The sequence below is a fragment of the Carassius gibelio genome, chromosome B12, assembly GCF_023724105.1.
Source record: "Carassius gibelio isolate Cgi1373 ecotype wild population from Czech Republic chromosome B12, carGib1.2-hapl.c, whole genome shotgun sequence".
Taxonomy (NCBI): Eukaryota; Metazoa; Chordata; class Actinopteri; order Cypriniformes; family Cyprinidae; genus Carassius; species Carassius gibelio.
This window is the reverse complement of record NC_068407.1, coordinates 7,094,804-7,117,296: the sequence shown is the minus strand read 5'-3', so window position 1 is coordinate 7,117,296 and position 22,493 is coordinate 7,094,804. Positions and strand designations below refer to the sequence as shown.

The window sequence follows — 22,493 nt, the reverse complement described above, 5'->3', positions numbered from 1 at the left end:
TATATCATAATATCCACACACACACACACACACACACACACACACACACACATATATATATATATATATATATATATATATATATATATAGTGTATACATATATTTACACAAACACATACATTCATACCCATACCCTTTATATAATTTTATCTTGTAATTTCTTATATTTATATATAAATAATAAAATAAAACGTATATATATATATATATATATCTATATATATATATATGTATATATATATATATATATATATATATATATATATATATATATAGTAGGCCACATATAGAAACTAGCCATTAATTTCAGAATATATTCCACTAATAACATTTTTTTTTTTTTTTTTTTAAGCAGTACATCTCTAAGACATGCATGCAGGCATTCATGCTCTCTCTCTAAAGCTTTATCATGTTGTAAAATGGGCTTCCTCTCAACAGCACGATGGTCAGTCACTACATTCCTGCAATGACATGTGTTCAGAGCAGACCTCAGTACGTGCTGCTTCTGGGTGTGGCCTAAACGACCTCTTACTCCAGACAAACACAGATGACTTCCTGTGGGATTATGTGGCATTTATCAAATAGACTAGGAGTTATATAAAGCCATTTGTAAATGCAGAGGGAGCAGATTGGGATCTAACATTAATCCCAGCCTGCGTTCAGCCTGGTTGCAATCTGAAAGAAAGGACAGGCAACAGGAATTACAAACCTTATACTGGTCACATCCTCTTCCTCCACTGTTTATACCCTTGCTTGCCCTCTCCAGCTCATGGCCAACACAGGATAACTGACCCTGATCAACTGAGGGCCAGTGTTCAATTTTAGCCATATGCAATTGCTAGATTGATGTGGACCTATTTCTCTGTAAATTCAGTTAGGAATTATTAAAATGATTCAAGATTTACTCAGATTGAGGAGCAGTAGACGCACAGTTCTTACCGTACTGATACATACGGAAGCTTGTTTCCATTTTTATTTTGCAATTGTGAGAAAAGAGTTGTGACAGGTAAACTCACTATTCCAGGGCAAAAAAAAATCAGAATTGTGAGAGGTACATTCATAATTCAGAGCAATAAGAAAAAATGACAAGTTTAGTTTACATCTCAGAATTTTTTTTTTTCCGGAATTCTGACATTTTCCTCAGAATTCTGATTTTTTTCATCGCAATTCTGAGTTTGTGATTCTGTGATTTTTTTTTTCTCTGAATGCTAAGTACGATTAAATTAATAGTCAGACTCAGATGTAAACTCTGAATTCTGAGAAGAAAAAAGGAAAAATTGCAAGTTTACATCTCATAAATGTTATATTTTTTCCATCTGAATTTTCAGAATCTTGGAATTCCGATTTATTTTAGAATAAAAAAGTCAGAATTGCAAAACAAAATTACTAAGTAAAAATTGCAAGTTTACATCTCAGATTTTTGGCTAATTTTTTTCCTCAGAATCCAGAATTCTCAGAATTCAGTTTTTTTTCCTCTGACTTATGAGTTAGAATAAAGAAAAAAAAGTCAGAATTGTTCGATGTAAACTTGGAATTCAGAGAAAAAAAAGTAAAATTGCAAATTTACGTCTCAGAATTTTGCATTTTATCCCTTCAGAATTATGACTTATTTTCTCAGAATTCTGAGTCAGAATTTGTTGCAGAAACCTTCCACAGACACACGCAAAGAAAAGCACAAGTCTGAATGTATTTGCTTTTATTCAGAAATTGAGAATACAGTTCTTTGAATGTTATATTAATGAGAACAGTAATTTAATATCACCTCTTTTTTATCACTTGATTGTCAAACAAAATGTATTTGCGGAAAAATATTTTTCTTTTTTTCTGTTATTATACTTCATAAACATAGTTCATAAATATATTGCATTTTAGATTTAGATTTCAAAATTGCTCAAAATCATAGTGCTGGCAATGCCAGAGTCATGGGTTTGATTCCTGGGGAACATACAATGCCTACTATCAAAATATAATATACACAGAATGCAAAGTAAGTTGCTTTGGAAAAAAGCAAAAAATGCAGAATGCTTGAAAACTGAATTGCTTGACTGAGACAATATTATTGTATTATTATAAATGTATACTTTAAAATATGTTTATACATTTACAAACACGCACACTGAAACTTCACAATGAACACATCCAAAATGTATAACTTATATACTGAAGTGTTTTACAATATATGGGCAAAAGTCATTTCTTCTACTGATAAAATTATGGCCGTACACGTGTCCAGATGTTTGCACTGTTCAGGCATGCACATGTGTGTTCTATTTGGCCTCTATCCAGTGTCCAGAGGATAAAATAACTCCATTTCCATGATGAAATCGTCCACAATAAACTAATGAATGCAGATGGACAACTCTGAAATAGAGAAGAGAACAGATCACCATTGAAAGTTTTACTGACTGCGCCAGTGGAAAATGCTACTGGTATTATTATCAGAGTACTGCTGAATATCACAGGGTCGTGTTACGTAATTCTAATGGTGAACACTGTCCCTTTAAACAGGTGCTAAATGAAGATCAAAAGAACAACAGATTGCAAACAATATGTACAGTATTGGTTTATAGAATTGTCATTTAATAAATACCTGCAACGTTTCATTTGATATTTGTTTTTGACAGGATATTCCAAGTATGGAAATCAAAAGGTTATCAGCTAGAATTAATATTAGGCTAATGTGATGTCAGCAATATTGCGCATGAGCGGACCAGCCTGATATCAACAATGGCAGATATGCTAAAACGGTATATTGAACTAAATAAATAAATATACGAAACAAACAGTAGACAGTAATTTTAATTGAAAATAACTTCAATGGTTTGTTCGGTTATCTTTAAGGGGTAATAAATATTTGATCATACAACTATTATCTGAAGGGAAAAAAATAGCACTGGCCCTTACTTAAATCTGGCAAACTTTTTTGTACATTAAGATAAAAAAAAATATTTTCAGACCATGTACTTGCTTTTTAATGCTTTTAAAATTCTTAATGTATCAAATCTTGACATGTTTACACATCAGCTAAGAGCAAAATATATTGCACTCAAAATATTGCAGATATGATATACCTGCTGTCTTTCAAACTGTTTTTTAAAATGTATCATAAAAATATGACTATACGAGTGACGTGACATTCAGCCAAGTATGGTGACCAATACTCAGAATTCGTGCTCTGCATTTAACCCATTCAAAGTGGACACACACACAGCAGTGAACACACACACCGTGAACACACACCCAGAGAAGTGGGCAGCCATTTATGCTGCAGCATCCAGGGAGCAGTAGGCGGTTCAGTGCCTTGCTCAAGGGCACCTAAGTCATGGTATTGCCAGCCCGAGACTCAAACCCACAACCCTAGGGTTAGGGGTCAAACTCTGCACGTCCTGATTTTGCCAAGTCCGATGTGTTCCTAGGTCAACATATGTTGTTGACCCTGGAACAACATTTTACTCCAAAAATATATTCTTAACCATATCCCTACACCTAAACCTAACCTTAACCATGAGTAACCCCTAAAATCAGAGGAAATTATAGATGAATAACACTGATGTACAAGCACCAAACACTGATTTTAAGCATAAACTTCACAAAATCTATAAACTGGTTCTTCAAATCTGATTGGTTAATCCCAATGTTGTTCCAGGGTCAACAACGATGTTGTCCCAGGAACATGTCTCACTTGGTAAAATCAGGTTAGGCTCAAACTCTCTAACCACTAGGCCACGACTTCCCAAAGTCTTTTATATAACCACTTTTATATAGCCAGCAAACACACTTTTAAACCAACAAAAGGGTTCTGAAGCATCTATTTGCACACAAAAGAGCAAATAAAATGTTTATTTTACTGTAGTAGTAAATCAAAATAATATTATGAGCTAAATTTGCAACATTTATCCCACCTATAGATGAATTGATGCAAAATGACTATAAAAAACTTAAGTAACTTAATTAAACTTTACACAACTGTATTTCTATATCCATCTTATCTGGATAAAGTAAAGACCATAATACATAAAACATTATGGTCACTACGGCCATTTTGGTTTATATGTTTACTCGGATGATGACGCAATAGTACAGACACTTGATTTTGCTGCAGTTAATCCCTGTGCTACCAAATGCCTTCTTTCTGTTAATGGCAATCATTTCGAAAGAATTCATCATGTCGTCCACTTTCTCTACCTGGAAAAAGAATATGTCTATGAAAATGGTGTTGGAGAATTGCTTATTTTAAATGTTATTTCATCTTTTGCCAAATCTGTAGTGTAATTTACCCAAGAGAACATTATTGCAATATTAAATATGTCTATAATAGATGCCATTGCAATAATAATTCTGTTTAATAAACTATAAATATAAAAATATATATGCATGTATAAATAATATTAAATTCATATGTAATGTTAAATAATTTTGGAATAAATAATTGATTAAAAGTTTAGCATTTAAACAAATTACTCATAATTTCGATAAAATTCTTAGTACATTTTTTATGTTTTTCTTGTTTTAAGCAAGATGCTGTCATTAAGAGATCTATAAAGAGGCTACTGAATAATGTCAGCGTGTAAAAAAAACAAAACAAATTAAATAAACATTGAGCATAAATGGATCATATTTTTGGGTTTGTGAGAAGCATTTGTATCTTACCTGTTTCAGCTCAAATTTGAATCATTTTTGAGCATTTATTAACTTCTATGAGATTGAAAGTGTGTCCAAAAGGGACGCTCGAGAGAAAGTCACTCATTAGCAGACGGAGGATGTGTCAGACCAGCGTGCTCCTCTTCTCGCGCATGTCAGGGGTCAGAGGTGCGAAGCTGGAGGCGGCTGTGTTGTTCTGCTCGTTATAACGCGACGAGGCCGGGGAGTTTTGCATCACCACGAGCCGGATGGGAGACTGCTGCTGGGGGGCTGCGGGCTCGGAAACGTACTCCTTGGTAGGGTCTTTGCCCCGGCAGTCGTAAAGGATGCAAGAGATGAGAAAGACCAGAAGCAGGATGACGTAGCTGGCGATGAGGATGATGAGGTTTAGAGTGACTGGATCAATCTCCAGGTAAAACTCCATGAAACCCATGGCGACGCTGCATCCCTGACTCCGCGCTCTGAAAGAAATGTGGGCACCATGGACTCCCGTCGGGCTCTTCGGCAAAGCGTGTAGTGGTTGGGATATCCCGGCGAGCAGCAGCAGGGCCCAGTGCTGAGATCAGAGTGGAGATTTCTCTCTGCAGTTCAAAGACTTTAATCCCTCCCCTTCTATTCCACCAACCTTGAGTTCCTGCAGCCAATGATTAAAAGCTGCTCACTTTAATAGCTTAAGCTGCCATTTTAATTTTGCCAACTGCACATTGCGCGATGGATTTGGCCAAATGATGTAGAGGCGGTGAAAGGGTGGAGTAGAATTTTTAGCATGTCCCACCTCGTGTCTTTTTGCCAGAAGCACGTCAATGTGGGATTTCACTAAGCAATGGACGACTTTTAGTTATGTCATTATTAATGGACCGTGACATAACACTCAAAAGCCAAAAAGCAGATTTAATGGTATTTTGGGAACATGTAATATAATTTTTTCCCCCTCCATATTATTTTTAATTCATGTTTATGGATAACATTTTATAGCTTGATCACAATGTTTTTGACATAGTAATGATTTATTGTATTTATAGTATAATGTGAGTTTTTGAGGGAGGTTGTGTTATCTCAGAAATTGACTGCGACAGAACATATAAGACAAATACACATTTAATGTTGTTTTTGAATGTAATTTGGGAAAATATAACTTAAGTATATTATTTGTCATTCATCATATATAAAAAATATTGGACCCTTTTTTTGGATGTATATATATTTCATTATTATAGTTTCATCACTAAAAACAACAGCAACAGAAAAAAAATCGCATGCATAAATATATAATAATTTATTTTTGCCATAATAAAAGCCATACTAAGTGTGTTTGAGGACAGACAGTGTAAACCGAATACGACTAAGAAATAGAAAGAAAAAGCTGTTGTGTCATAATAAATTAAATGTGATGTAAAACAGAAAGCAGATTTAAAGCAGACTTTTGGTGGTTTTTAGATGTGTTGGCATTTTGCAAAAATGTTTAAGTTTTTATTTATTTACAAAAAGAGCTTGTTAAATTTTGTTATCATAAATAATAAATATTTTGATATGAATAATTATATGTTATCAAATACATTCATAAAATAAAGAAAAGTAAGATTTATGTTGTTATGTTGCCATTTGTAATGAATGGTGGCATAACACAGAAACCAAAACACAGACTCAAGGTTATGTATGTATTGGCATATTTAATAACATTTTATGATTTTGTATTTAATAAGTATCATGCATTTTAGGCCAAAGTACACTACAAAGGTGACCAAAAATATTAAGCATTATTAAAAATAAGTAATTTTAACACATCTCAACAATAAAATAAAACATGTTGACATCTGTGTTAATGGAGGAGAAAGTCAAAGTAGAGTGCTTTTCTTTATTTAATCTGGGTTTGCAACATCTGTCTGTTCATGTCTTGATCTGTCCATCAGCATCTATTACAGTTTACAGCTGTGCAGCGAACACTAGCACGTACCACCTGCCCAAAGTTTTATAGTTTGACAAGGATTATAGTGCAAAGGTACCAGATGGACTAAAAGAATATCTGAGGTCTTAAAAGAGGGTCACAGATGGAGGCCATGCAGAGCATTCATGACACAGAGCATAATCTGTTTAGAATCTGAATGAATGTGATGCGCTGGTTTTTATGTGATTTGAAGTCACCAATATTTCCATTCAAAGTAGATTTTTTTAAATTCAAAGTATTTCATGCAAACTGTAGTTTAATCAAAACCTGGGTATTTTGTGATCTGGGTCAGTCTGATTTATCGAACAAAGAAAACCCATGCATTGTGCATACTGAATATCGCTTTATTTTTTCACTTTTAGAAAATAGTTTATTTTACTAAATTGAATCATAATGACAATGAATTTAAATGAATGCCATTTTCCATAATAACAAATTCAAAACATATTTCAATCAAAGCTATTTCTCAGACTCTCTACTAGGTCATTTTGACTCTCCCACACTTTGTCCATTTTACTTTTCTTTCTGCATCTTCTGCACACTGCACTGAAGCCCAGAAGCAACAGTGCACCGGTGAGGAGCAGAAGTCCTAGAATGGAGATGATCGATCCGTGGGTGCTGTAGCTGTAGGCTACCGCTGTGACTGCAACACCAATGATCAGGAGAACAACACCGAATGGAAGAGTGCAGCGAGAGCAGGAACCTTCTGCTCCTCCAGTGGCTGTCGACAGCTCTGCTCCATTAACCAGGGCTGAAGCCTTCAGCGCAGAATGATCAGTGCTCATGGTCCAGTGAGAGCTGCTGGGATGTTTAATTCACTTTTGCTTGGTTACTTTCGGGTTCCTCTTGTTCTTTACCAATGATGCTGAGACTGTTTTAGTTCATTGCAGCATTTCTAAGATCAAAGATAACCAAATTTTAATGTTAACCTGTTCAAAATCCTTAGATGAAAAGTGAATATCTATTCATGTATTCATTGATTAATCCACCCATTCTTTTTATTACCATCTATTCATTTAATCAGACATTTACTGTACTATGTACATTCACAAAGTATCAATTTGTAAACTATACTACCTAAAGTAAAAAGTTAAGTATCAAACTAAAAATGAAATTTTCAATGCTATTTTGGATTAGCTTTGAATACAAGTATGTGGTAAATAAATGTACATATTTTCAGAGCATATGCATTTCTAATGTTTACTTATGTTTTTTTTTATTATTATTTTTAAGGATTGTATGATGTTATATTCTATTGCTAGTTATTCTAGGATTTAATTGTATTGCTGCAATGCCTCGATTTCCCTCAGGTGATTAATGAAGTATATCATATGCTAAAAATACATACAATTAAGAATGACAAAATTAAAAATAAAATAGTATACTGTAGAGTAACTTTGTTTTGTAATCTGGTAATTGTAAGACTGCTTTATCAGTTAAAATACAATTTAATTAATTATATATATATATATATATATATATATATATATATATATAATGCTGTTTTCAACATAATATTATGATAATTAATATATATCTTTTTTTCTTTTTTTTTTTTACTACAGCACCAAATCAACATTTCTGAAGACTGTGTGGCATCGAAGACTGGAGTAATGGCCCCTTTAAATTAATTCGATTTTAAAATATATTAAAATGGAAAAGTTATTTAAAATTATAACAAAATACAACATGACTGTTTTGAATGTGTTTTGACTATAAATGCAGCCTAAAATTAGTTTATAGTCCACTACTTTCAAACAGTTAGTTTAATGCACAAACAAAAAAGCTTCACAAACAAAGACGCTGAAGGAGAAACCTACCATGAGATGAAGCTTATGTGCCTTGGAGTGGTAACCAGACTGAAATGAAATATTTCTTCAATACGTTTCTCTTGCTTTAAAGACTACCTTGATATTTAACCCTCTACATACGGAGTGCACGTATCCATTGGAACCGTACAGAATCATTCCTGTGGTGGGTCAGTTTCTGGGCCACCAGGGTGCCACAGTATCCAAGGAACGAAAACAAATCTGTGCTCCACAGCTGCAAGGCCACACACTCCCCTAGATTCCCTGGCCATGCCGTCAATTACAGACAGATGTTCAATGCTCTCTGCTTCTTTCATCTTATTCCCATTCCTATAACTGGGTGCTGTGCTTGGGATCATGCTCATCTGCATTGTGATCTGTGAAGTGCATCAAGGAGGTCTGAGACTCACTGAAGCTCTCATTTCTCAGAAAATAACTTATTTCTGCTGAAAAGTCTTCAGATGGATTTATGAAGCTGTTAGTCAGGAAATTTACGCAGTCTCTGAAAATAAAGCTCCCTCGTGTGGTCTTTTTAGTGACTAACAGGGAAAAAGCATTTATCAGCTGCAGAGAACGAGTGGGCCTAATTTCTGGGAAAACATTAAAATGGGATTTCTTACTCACATGACTTGGTATAAAAACTGTGCAATCAGCTCACCATTATTATCTAAAAACAAAAAGTCAGCTCATCTTAAGGTTAATGTTTCAAATTTTTGCACGTCATATTTAATCATGTAAGATACCAATTGTAAAATGGATGATAAAACATCTTGAAGAATATTTGTAGTTTAAGTAGCCTATTTTATGTCCCTTAAATGTCAAAATGTGAAGGCTTAAATAATATTGGACTTGAGTAGCTAAAATAAGTGAATTTAGATTTTAGATTAATTGTAAAAAAATTGTTTATAGGCCGGGTTTCAATAATACCTACACATTTATGAGCAAATGGAATAAAAACGGCAGCAACAACAAAAAACAAAACAAAAACACAAACAAAAAAAAGTATCCAAAACTCACTGAACTTTAAAATAAATGTGCATTGTGTAAACAGCTAATTTAGTCAGGTTGATTCAGCGAGTCATAATATTCAATAATAGTTAATATATTATAATACAATTATATTTTCATAATGTATACAATTTTTTTTTTTTTTTTTACTAAAATAGGCTATAGCTCCTTTAATTTAAAAAAGTTAAATTACCACAGTTACACATGAAGCACACTTAGTTTGGCAGAATTTGGCAGTTTATTACGTGTATAGTTTAATTAACAGTGTTAAAGTACATATTTCTCATGAATGTAAACAACTGCATAGTTTATATCACTGAGGATATACTAGTCATCGTGTTGGAAATGGAGATGTTGTTTGGTTACATCAACATGAAGATGAAGAACTGTTTATGTGAGATAATTGCAGTCCCTCATTTTCCTGGATAACTACATAAATATTTCCTGTCTTATCTTACACAGTCATGTACATAAAAAAAAAGAAGAAGAAAAAAAGAAAGAAAAGAAAACCAGGACAGGACGGGTTTCAACGAAATTCGACATTTTAATGTTCATACAGTGGTTAGCAAAACATAGGCTATCAAAACGTTACTCCGTGGAACGTAGTTAGTTATTGAAAAGTGATGAAAAGTGAATATCCTCGGAGCAGATGACAGGCTTCCTTCACTTCCTGATGGCGAACAGGGATCACATTTGGTGAGTTTAGCAGAAATCTTTAGCTTTTGTTCCTAAATGCAGTCGCAGGAGTTCGAGTTTTCACTACGCCCGAGTGGAAGACACGTAACGGGAAGTTTTGAGTCTAGTTTCAGGGTTTTACGGGAACAGGATGCAGATGTTCTGAGGATCCGCAGCGGTTCCTTGAGTCCAGAACCGGAGAACAAAGAGGTAACGTTACATTCCCTCCTTTTCCAAACCGAGTCGGTCGGTGTTCGTATTCAGTGAAGTTGTCTGCACTGGACGTAGCCTGACAATCTGTAAGCTTTGCAGTGTACATCTCAACTGTAGTGTTTGTAGTGTAACGTTAGGTGGGGTGTTATATGAAAGGAAGAGGAGTAATTAAAGATGGATACATGTGGGATATGAACAGTGTTGTGAAGGGAACAGTGTGAGGAGATTTTAAAGCTAATTTCGGAACCACACCTCTGCTAAAGCTCATTTGATTAAAGGCATTTCTGTAGTGATTAAGGGAACGAATGTTTATCACGATAGTTTATTTTTTAAAGTAAGTTTCTGTGTAAGTTTAGTCACATACTTTAAGTTCTAGGCTACAAAAAGCTTTTGAACATTTCCACTGTTACTGCACAATGAAAAAAAAAAAGACTCCGTTAATTTATTTATCTTCAATGACAGGGGTGTTAAACTCAGTTCCTGGAGGACTGATGCCCTGCTGAGTTTTGTTCCAATCCTGCTCCAACACACATTCCATGTAGCTTTCAAATAAGCCCAAAAGACTTGATTAGTTGGATCAGGTGTGTTTAATTAGGGTTGAATCTAAACTATGCAGGGCTCCAGCCCTCCAGGAATTGAGTTTGACACCCCTGTTCTTTGACAACGTGCCCCAATGCCAGGGTATGCTGTCACATCATATGGGGCAAGTTGTCACAATGGAACCTGCCTGGCTAGACTTTTAAGTAAAATGTAAACAGTAAAGCAATTGATGAAACAGAAAAAAATTAAAAGGCCAGTAGAAATTCAAATAATTCAAATCTAGTATCATAGCCAGCTGTGAGTTTTTTTTCTCTCATTCATTCATATTTCTACATTTAGGATTTCATATTTAAAAATCTTAAATTAATATTAGGACAGGACAGAATTCACAGAACAGTGTTTCCCCTGCCGTTATAAAAGGGGGACCCCCACCCCTCCTTGAATGTCAAGTTCATTTTATTTAATAGTATTTTCTCTATAGCGCCAGATCACAACAGAAGTCATTTAAAGTTACCTTTCCTAGAACAGGTCTATACCTTGTTCTTTTATTTAACAAACTAAATAGCCTTATGTTATTTATATTACTCACACTGCGGCATGTCTCTGGTTCCACCCCGATGCACGAGTGCCCACACATAAGCACACTCAGACTCACACTAGTATTTGTAAATATTAAGCCGCAAAATGACTTTTTAATATGAATTCTGCATGTCTCTGTGATAATTAATGGTGCAAATGTGCGGTGTTGTTTACTTACAAATGTAAGTTTGATTTAACTTGAAGACTTTGGGGCAGAAATATATTACTGTTGTTCAGTAGAATATAGGCTACATAATAGGCTACTACTACTACTACTACTACTACTACTAAAATTATTAAAACCTTAATTTTAAGTAGGTAATCATACACGATTTATTCAATGATTTAATTGTAATCCACAATATTTTTTTTTTTAAAAAGTTTGATTTTCATTAATTAAAAGATAAATTAAATGAATGAATGGGCATAAGGCTATTGTAAGAATAAATGAAACTTGTTTTTATGCTTTGAAATAATTAGATATTCTAAAACACAGAATTTGGTAACAATGAAACACAAGGTTGGAAAAATAAAATGTTTCATTGGGCCCTAAACGTAATAATAAAAAAAAGTTTTACTTTTAATACATTAATGTTAAATTGTCTAAGTTTCATGATTTTAATTAATTAGACATGCTTTAAAAATAACTATTTCACCATTAAAAATGAGTCCAAAAACAGCCAACCCCCCCCCCCCCCCAACCCTCCAAAAAAAGCTGTAAACCTAGGGGAAACACTGCAGTTTGTATTAAAACTTAAAAGGCAACTTAGCCAGATATTATATTTATTAGATAACTCTGGCTTGATTTACCAGCTTCTGTTTGGCACCACCAGCAGGGACCTGTGCCATGAAGTGAGCTCATGTCCAAAACATTAGCCATGTGGATAACTGGCTGTGCAATTTGACTTAATTTCTGGCCGTGGAAGAAAACCTCAGATGATCAGCACACAGTAAACTAACAGGTTGTTCTGCTTTTGTCAGAGATGGCTCAAGATGTCTTATGAGACTGAAATAACTTACCACAAATATGAAATCCCTGGAATGGGAGAGGACAGGTACCGTAAGCTCAATATGTAAAATGATAATTATACAATAATCTATAGATAAACTATTTAATACAGCAAAACTGAAATATGTCTTATTGTGTTGTATTACAGTGTTTTAGAAATGCTGAGCTACTCCAAATTCTCTGATCTGGAGACATGGCTGTGTAAGCCCTCTACTATGTTACCCAGGAGCCGGGATTCAGTTTGCTCCTTGCCGCTACTGTCCCACGAGAATGGCATTGGAGACACAGACAAAGAGTCCAGGTAACATGTTTTTTGAGAAAAGTTTAAGGATGGGTCTGGATAGCTCCTGTTTCTTTCTTACAGAGATTTAGATTACTCCACACTTAGTTTTTGTGTAATGACTTCTGAACTGTATATTTGTCTATTGACAAGCAGCTAACTACACATTTTTTCCCACATATTCAAATAATTCTGGCTCACATTTGCATTTTACTCATTTACTTGTTAAGTAGACATGCAGTATCTGTTAGAATGCACAGTTATTTATAAATAACGTGTAGTTTAGTCCAGTTATTGGACTGCAATTTTTGCAGTGACCACATGATGTCATCTTTTACACATTAAAGTCAGTTTTGTGTCCTGCCTCAACATTCTCACTAAAGATTTCTCTCCATCTTTAACAACCTTTTGATTACTTTTGAGAATCCTATTAAAGATGCTTGATTTTTTTTTTTTTATCAACACCTTTGAATACATATTGAAATTAGGCGAGAGAATTACTCCGATAGTGCCAGCCGAACTCCCACGCTTAGAATCAGTGTGGCTCTTGTGGTTTCAATAGCCAATCAAAACCAATCATGTTTTCTCAGCTACCTTTTATGCAGCGCTCTCAACAAAAAAGTGAATCATCAAAGCACCCAAAAACCATATGCTACAAAGTAAGAACAAAAAAGTACTGCATACAATGACTAAGACCAGTTAATACTGTTTTAATCCTGCCGGGGGTAAAAAAAAAAAAAAACACACCGCCAGCAAACTTTATGTAATCAGGCTACATTCATAAGCTGCAGCAGAGCCATTTATTAGAAACAAAAAGTGGGGTTTCATACGGCGACAGTGTTATTACATCTCTCAGTGGAAACAAAGCATTCACTGGAAACCTTTCCTTACTTGCTACAGTTAATCAAGCCTCACAAAAGCAACATAGCCAACTCTACCATCAGATATACACTACACTTGACTCTTGATAGACTGATATGGCTTTTGTGTGCATGGTTGGCACACTTTAGCTGAAGGTGCAATTTAATATTTATGCCAGGCGCTGAACGCTCAGTGGGGCTGCTGTTTTGTTTATTTATTTATTACATTTTTTTTTTTAACTAGGGGCCTTTTTTTTTATCCCAGAATGATTACGTTGTTGATTTGACTAGGAAAAGGCTTAAGCTACTGGAAGTCCTGGGCAAAAGCTGTGGCGTTAGATCATGCAGGTGCAGTCAATTCATATGCAGCTCTCTAGTACTCATACGGAATCAGATGGAAAATCTTTAATAAGTTGTTATACGTGAAGAGAAGTCGTCTAAGAGGGTGTCATGTTTGGAATGGAACGGATTGTTGAGGTTTTGTTTAGAAGAAAAAAATCAGGTTCCTGCAAGAGACGATCATGGAAAAGCCAAAGCTATACCCTTCCCGAATCCAGGTACTGTAAAACGGGATGTTTTTAGTCAAATCGGTGTTGGTTTATTCGTATATCTATTTAGTATTTTGTTAAGGTTTCTACTAAATGTATTACTGCAGTTGAAAAATATTTAATCTTTCACATTTAGTTTTTCAAAAGCCATCTTAAAGTCTAAGTACAAGTAAAAAAATATTAATTGTAAGTGTAAAAGATTGTAAAAATGCTTTGGAAAAAATATGCTAATTGGTTATTGTAAGTTCTTTTATGCCAGGGAAACTGAAAATAGATTTTACAGTAAAATGCTATTAAATGTTAAATTTTTGGAGATAAAAAAAGAAAGTCATATAATTTACAGTGTAAAAACTATATATAAAAATTATTATAATGGTTGTCAGTATATATTAATGGAACAATATGTTTTTATAACTGTAATATGTAGATGTTGTTCTGTAAGTATTTTTATGCTTTTTTAGCAGAATTATTCTGGCAACCACAGCTTCCAATTTATTCTGTAAAAATGACAGGATTTTTATTACATTTTTTTTGCAGTGTAGGACACAATGAACTCAAACTATGCTTTAAATTCACACATAATGTTGTCTATACAGCTTGACATCTATAATATAATGATTTCAAATATTCTCACATTTTGTTCCCACACTTTTTCCACACATATAATTCCTTTCTTTTTCTGACATAAAGCTGAAAGCTGTAATTTTTTTAAGTTGATTGGTTATGGAAAAGATGTGCGTTTATCACTGCTGGTATGACACGCTGTGCGGTACGGGGGAGCGCAGTTGTGATCATGAAAACATCACGCTATGACAGCTAATTATAGTGGAGTGACAGCGGAAATGAAATCTCTGTTGTTCCACAGGCCCCTGGAGAACGAGTCTATCCATCTGAGCCAGTGCCAGGAGAAGGAAACCCATCTATTGCCAGTTTCAGCCTCCCCTCAGTCCTCGTCGCCTCTGCGGACCACCTCAACTCCTCTGCCCGAGCCCACCAGAGACTCCTGTCAAGGTGGCGTGAGTGTGAAGAAACGCCGGCGCCTGGCAGCCAGCCCTGGAGGACTGCACTGGGACGCATCAGGTATGCCAATCACAAACTGCATCCATTCATCATAGTCGCAGATACCAACTCCTCTCCAAAACTCGTTTGGCTCTCAATAGGCATGATTGTGCCAGTGCTGTGGTTTGACTTTTTTTTTCAGGCAAATACATATGTGTAGCACTCAATGCCTGAATTTGAGTTTGAGGAACCACATTTGGAGCTCTTGTGGTTCTTGAATGGATTGATTTCTTCTCTCGCTATGTTTTGCCAAGCATTGCTGTTTGTTTTTATTCGCTCGATTGCCTGTTACATCCAATTTCATCAAGCAATTTGCACAGTTTGACATACATATTTGTGAAATTTGAGGGCGAAGGTTCTCTGCAAGATTAATGACTGGAGTAATCTGGCTAATTGCTTCTGCCGGGAATGATACTCTCTCTGTGTTTGTTGCAATTACCAAAAGTAAATGGCTGATGCTGTGAAATACTGTAGGTATATGACATGCTCATTTATTATGCATATATTTAGGCATATCATGTTAATTAATTTGATATAATTAGCATAAATGTTACAATGTTCATTACAAAGCACATCAAAATTAAAACAAAATAGATGAGACTCAGACATTAACCCTGTGTTGTGCTGAAGATTATTTGCCTAAATTGGTGTTCCTGGTCAAAAATGGCCAGCCTTTTAAAAATTTATTGAGAATCTTTTACTGTCCTATATTATTACCAAACCTTGTATTCAATCTATTTGTCAACTTTTCTTTCAGTTAGTACATGTTTTGTGTTTCTGATTGATCATAGGCCTCATTGAGCTGAGTTTATGCATCTTAGTAAAAAAAGCATTATTTTTGGTAATAATTATTGAAATTTATTTTTACAATGTTCATTCAAATACTGAGGTGCATGTAAGCTCAGACCAATGAGGCCTATGATTAATCAGAGTCAAAAAAGAAATACAAAACCTCTGCTAATTAAAATAAAACAATATTTGGAAATGTCTCATTCGAAATCCCCAAAAAGTAAAAAAAATAAAAAAACATCTTTGGAAAGTTGCTATACCCTGTGTGAGTAAAGTCAGTAAGCTTTAGTCCAATGTGATAACATAAACTAGCAAAAAGACAATCCCCTCTGGGTCAAAATGACATTAAAATTCACATTTACATTACATTTAGTCATTTAGCAGACGTTTTTATCCAAAGTGACTTACAAATGAGGACAATGGAAGCAATCAAAAACAACAAAAAGAGCAATGATATAAAAGTGCTATAACAAGTCTCAGTTAGCTTAAACACAGTAGACGTAGCAAGGGCTTTTAATATTATAAATAAAAAGAAAGCAGACAGAATAGAAAAAGAATAGAGCAAACTAGTGTTAGAGGTCTTTTATGTAAATATATATATATTATATATGAGGGTTAAAGCAAATTTTCATATACCTTACCGTACATATACATGACTGTATATGTTTTATATTAGTTCTTACTTCATCCAGTGCTGGAGTTCATGCTGCTATGCTGTCAATCTGTCATTAGTGCTCTTGTTGTATGTGAAAATGACTCCTAATTGCAGGTTTCTTTGTGGCACTGCCCTGCAGTCGATGTTCATTAGCGCTAAAGCAATAGTAGTGGTGAATCTGTGGATGGCATAATGAGCAATTCACGTCACACTGACCAACATTTTCTTGGACTGAGAAATGAAGAAGAGGCAGTGATATTTATTTAGTCACCTTCCAACTCCACCTAGCCTTCAAAATTGATTCATCGCTAACTATCTTTAGGAGTGGTGCAGAATGGCAGGAAACGACTTTTGTTAATGCCATATACAGCTCTGCCTATCTCTGGAAGAGCATATGACTGGTATGTAAACAGTGGATGGTGTTACCGGGCACTTAGAAGATCGTTAAAGAGTTTGTTCAGCGTAAAATGTAAATTCTGTCATCAGTTACTCACCCTTTTGTCATTCCAAATCCCACTTTATTTTTTTCTGCATGGAACGTAAAAGGAGATTTTAGGCAGGATTGTCACACTTTTCTCCATAAAAAGAATATTGCCTTCAGGTTCGGAATGACTCGAGGGTGAGTAAATAATGACAGAATTTTCTGGTGAACTATAGAGTGTATGAGGCTGCGATCAGAATGCCATAATGGCATACTACTCTTATAAGTGCTACAGTTAATAGTATGTATATACAGTAGTGTGCAGATATATGCATAGAATATGCGGATAATCTACATTTACCAAAACGTGCAGATAATCAGCATTTATTAATACTGTACAACAAGACTAGAGTTTTTTAGCTGTTATATTTTAAGTATTTTTGGAGTGTAACAAAATGTAATATATGCATTTACAATAAATTAATTAAAATGGAAAATAAATGATTTTATATCCATGATAGAATATTGTATCTCTTTTTTTGTCAAAATGATTGTTTTAGTAAGCGGATTCACTAAACTTGCAACATAGTTCTATGAAAATAATTAATAATACTGTTGATAATGTGTAACTTTTAAAGTATTTAGCATACTGTATACAATACCATCAAAACTTTTTTTTTTTTTTTTTTTTTTGTACACTTTTAAGAAATTAAAACTTTTAATCAACAAGGATGACCCTAAATTGATCAAATGTGATAGTAAAAACTTTTATTATTACGTTTTTTTTGTTTAAATGCTGTTTTTGTTTTCACAAAACAACAAAAAACATATCATGGATTCCAATAAAATCTTAAGCAGCACAACTTTTTAAACATTGATAATAATAAGAAATGATTCTTGAGTAGCAAATCAGCATATTACAATGATTTCTGAAGGATCATGTGACACTGAAGACTGGATTAATGATGCTGAAAATTCTGCTTTGCAATCACAAGAATAAATTACATTTTAAAATTAAATTATCTATTAAAATAGAAATATTTAAAAAGAGAATACAAATATAATTATTTACAATTGTAATAACATTTCAAAATGTTACTGTTTTTACAGTATTTCTGATCAAACAAATGCAGCCTGGGTGAGCATAAGAGACTTCTTTTGAAAACACTTGTTTTGTTTTGTTTGTTTTTTGCACAAGTTTTATCAGATTGAAAGATTTGCGAAACATCAGCTTAGCCATGCCAGTGTAAGCATGATGGTGAAAAACAATTTCTCTGCTTTGTTCTAGTCACTGTTTTCCGTACGTAAATTCACCTTTGGGCTTAAAGTGAAAGACATGAAAAGGAAAGTGGTGTTGATGTGATGCCCCTCTAGGGATTCTGGGATTGTTTTCACAGAAGTGTTCAGTACAGCAGTGGCATCAGAATCAATACTTTATCCAAAGAGCTCCAATTGGTTCTGGGTGTTATCTTCCTTTAACGACACCATCGTGTGTAATAGAATGAGTGCTGCAGGTGGATTGTTTTCAGCGACTGGGTTCTCTGTTTTACCTGGGGATGTGAGATTCAGCCTTAATGTACTAAATGATACAATCAGTGTTAGATAACCCCTGTGTACAGGGAATCGCTAAATGGCACAAGCCGGAAATTATAGCTAAAAGGGTTGTCTGGGTGAAAGCAGTTAAGTCATTCACTCATTTCTTCATTCATAAAGATCATCTTTTGTTGTTATTACAGTTTTTTGTATGAAAATTCTCTGATTATGTTATAAGACATACATTTCTTGTATGTTTCATGTATGTTATTTATTTATTTCAATTACATATAAAATTTACGTTGGTGTAAACTAAATAACATAAAAACACTGTTTCTGTGAGTTCATGTCAACTACTGTTCAAAAGTTTGTGGATCAGTAAGATATTTTAATTAATATAATTTTTTTTTATTAAAGAAATTAATACTTTTATTGAAACTTTTTCCTAAATGTTTTTTGAATTTCTTATTTCTCAAAGTATCCTGTAAAAACTTACATCCACAAAAATATTAAGCACAACCATTTTCAACATTGAGTTTTAAGTATTAAGAAACGTTCTTGAGCATCAAATAGTAAAATATTAAAATAATATTTGAAGGATCATGTGAAGACTGGAGTAATGTCAGCTGAAAGTTCAGCTTTGTAATCAAAGGAATAAATCTAGTTTTGCTACTTTAAATTATAATAATATTTCAGAATATTAATATTTTTACTGTATTTTTGATTAAATAAATACTGTATTGCCTTAGTGACTTTTTAATTCATCCGCTGCCCCAGTCATCCAGTAGAGGTCGCTGTTGCATTTGAGCTCGTGTATACAGTAGATATTAACAGAACCCCTGTTGGTTCTCTTGAAGAGTTGATTGTGAAGCAACAAAATAAGTTATTTATGCTTTTCAACCCACAGCTCTATTAAAGGTAAATTCTGTAAATTCTTAGCAGGACATGATGTAGGGCTGTAGAAGCTCTGCCATTTTATTCCAAATCCTTTGTTCTTTTCCCATTAAAATGTCAGTTGTCCTTCAAACTGTCACTGGTGATTAACTGCACAGCCATGTTTCAGCATTAAATGGAACTGCAGCCACTTTGTGTTAAATGTCACATGATTTGCACAGGTGCCTATGATGAATATCGCCATTTTTTGCTAATTGAAAATACATTAAACGTGTTTTATACAGTCACATGTAAAGTCCCAGTAGGTCATGATTCTTGGTCATATTTCCATACAAGCCTACATATTATCAGTAAATATGTTGCTAAACTTTCCTAGAATGGTTAATAAAGATATGTTGTCCTCCTCTAATGGCCCTCGATGACATGCTGTGTGTTTTTTGGCAATAAATCTGGCCTTCCCGATGAATGAACAGAACAGTGACCCTAGAGCCAGCACCTCTTACCCTTTGCTTTTGAGGATGACGAAGATGGAACCCAAACGGTTGTCATGGAAACTGGGATCATTAGCCCCAGCTGTGGTTTGTTTAAAGGTCTTAAGATTCTTCTCACGTCTTTAATTTAGTTGAACTCGGTGTTAAATTACACTTATCAAATGCTTTACTCTAGAGCGCGCTTAAAAGACAGCCTCGGCGCTTCATCAACACACCGACGTCCTTGTGTCCATCCATGGGTGGTTTTTAGACAAAATGGGTAATTGGACAAATTGGATCAATCCCACAATTTGGCTTTTGATCGCTCGTTTGACTTTGAAGTGGGGTCGTGTTGTAAAAAATGCTATGCAGACTCATTCGATTTGGAAGTGCGCTCACTCAAGCTGTAGGAGGGTTTACAAATTGTGTCACCGCAGGTGATGTGATATAACAGCTTCACGTAACACAGACCTGCTCGGTTCTGAGTCTTTGTTGACATCAGACTGCTGGGATCAAATCTTATAAACCTCACACTGTGTCAGTGACTCATCAGTACAAAGATATACAGATTCAACAGATGTGTGGATATCTAAATGCAACAAACAGGATCCGGTTGGCAATATAATGTATTGTTTTAATAATGTCATTTGCATGTCAGATAGCAATATGGTGTATGGAGATGCTGTGAAGGCGTCAGAGCAGATGGTATGAGTAGATGCAAGCTCATAATGTGAAAATAATGTGTAGCTGCTGTAGCCAGAGCACCGCAGGAATCTGTCGCCAGGGACCAGTGAAGGAACTTGATATGGTTCAGTTGGACACATGACACAAACACAGACGCTGCACCCATCAGTTCAGGTTTCTTTCTGCTACAGTCACCATCGTTTCTATAGTGATGGGCTAACAAAGTCAGTCTATGTGTTTGACAAGTGAGATTATGTAATGTACGACTGTAGCGCTTGGATTGACACCTGGATAACTAAAGAGAGATGTTAAATGAGGTTTTCATTGAATTATTTCTGTGGATTTGTCAATAGAACATGGGGGTTTAGTGTTTGAGCTGTTCTTGAAAGAAAATGGATTTTAATACCACAGCATTGCTTGCAGTATCTTGGAGTGGCATGTAAATACAGTGGTACATGAATATGATAATTATTAATACCATGGCATGTGGATGTTTCTTGAAATATGGGCTCTTCTTGTCATGTGGACTTTGAGAAAATGAACTGAAAAAAACATTTTCCAAATCTCAAATTGCTAAATGTATTGTGTTTAATGGCATTCCATGGCAAACATGTAATTTTAAACTTTATGGTATAAAACAGACTTGTACTGTATGTCTTGCTTGCATTTTGTGTGTCCAAATTATAATGTACATGCTGTTTCACAAAATTGGCTGGCAGTATAGATCAGCACCATTTTTTAATATTGAATTAATTATTTTGGTTTTAAATAATTTTTAATAAATAATAAAATAATACTTTTTTTTAAAGTCAAGATTATTGTTATAAATAAGAATAAGAATTACCTGTACTTGATTATGGTGAGGTAGTGTATATATGTTCGCACCATCATATCTTCTTTCTTCTTTAGATGCTGTTTATTATGGTGTTCTAAGATTTTATCAGATTGTAAACCTCAACTCATCATTGTACTGTACCTTGTATAACAGAGTAAATGAAGAAAAATGCACTGGTATGTAATTATTTATAAAGCCATCTTGGGGATGTTGCCTTCATATCTTTGCTGCCTTATACAACAGAGAATTATTGAGAAATATTTCCTTTGTTCACAAAATTGTTATACTCTCTCTGTTCCTTTTGTTCGATCTGGTGTAAGGTAAGAGGGGCTTTCATATATGCAGCTCCGACTGACTGGAATCTTCTTGAATTGAAAAAAAAAAAAGTTATTTGGCAAATGGAAGATGTCTCAGTGATATGTAATGTTTGAAGTGTTTTCAGTTTGTTTGTGTTGTGTAAATCTGTGATGAAACTGATTGTACTGTATTTTAGCCAGGACACTCTTGTGAAAGTACACTCTACTGATAAAAAAAAAAAAAAAAATACCATAAAAAAATATACACATATTTGTCTTTAAAATTATGAAAAAAATAAATGATAATGGCATGATAAAATATTTACATTTATATAACAATCTGTATGAATAAGAATCATCTCTTGGGACATAAAAGTGTGTGTCATTGAAAAAAAATCAAATTATTACTGTCTGTCAATAGTTCTTTGTTGCTTAGTTACTTTAAAATCAGTATTTCTATCTGTATCTAATTGCTGCTGAAATAATGTACCATGGTTACTATCTCCATTCACCTCATTTATGTGATCCGTTGGTTGTTTTCACAAATCGGCATCATATTTTTGAGCTTGGTTATCAAACCGTGTCCGATTTTGTCAGGACACCTTTAAAATTCATTACAGACGCAAAACATTGTGGATTGAAGCTATAAAAGTGAATTCATAAATGTTTATTTGACGTCTACTTCACAGGATGTTCGCTTCACAACAGTCGCAGAGGGGAAGACAATAAAAGGTCTTCATGCAGTTTTAA

The 22,493-nt window shown here is 34.3% G+C and overlaps 2 protein-coding genes across 3 annotated transcripts in view; one reads left to right on the top strand and one right to left on the bottom strand.

Annotated features, from left to right (window-relative positions):
* Window positions 1-1,700: 1,700 nt before the first annotated feature.
* LOC127969516 (small integral membrane protein 36-like) lies at window positions 1,701-5,288 on the bottom strand. The gene is made up of 2 exons (XM_052571532.1): window positions 4,652-5,288; window positions 1,701-2,362 (listed from the first exon to the last, which is right to left on the bottom strand). The coding sequence occupies exon 1, from the start codon at window positions 5,073-5,075 to the stop codon at window positions 4,767-4,769; it is 309 nt and encodes a 102-aa protein (XP_052427492.1). The 5' UTR covers window positions 5,076-5,288; the 3' UTR covers window positions 1,701-2,362; window positions 4,652-4,766.
* Window positions 5,289-9,750: 4,462 nt separating this feature from the next.
* Window positions 9,751-22,493, top strand: part of LOC127969576 (ankyrin repeat and fibronectin type-III domain-containing protein 1) — a 77,688-nt gene continuing 64,945 nt past the window's right edge. Inside the window, exons 1-5 of one of the 2 annotated variants that reach the window (XM_052571640.1) lie at window positions 9,751-10,099; window positions 10,207-10,288; window positions 12,392-12,465; window positions 12,568-12,720; window positions 14,973-15,187. In XM_052571640.1, coding sequence (XP_052427600.1) covers window positions 10,053-10,099; window positions 10,207-10,288; window positions 12,392-12,465; window positions 12,568-12,720; window positions 14,973-15,187 — 571 coding nt within the window. In that variant the 5' untranslated portion in view covers window positions 9,751-10,052. Of the gene's footprint in view, window positions 10,289-12,391; window positions 12,466-12,567; window positions 12,721-14,972; window positions 15,188-22,493 lie in introns of both variants that reach the window. The other variant, XM_052571639.1, reaches the window with a different exon arrangement.

Excerpts from the sequence above, each read along its gene's own strand:
- LOC127969516 (XM_052571532.1), bottom strand. The coding sequence starts at position 5,075 with ATGGGTTTCATGGAGTTTTACCTGGAGATTGATCCAGTCACTCTAAAC.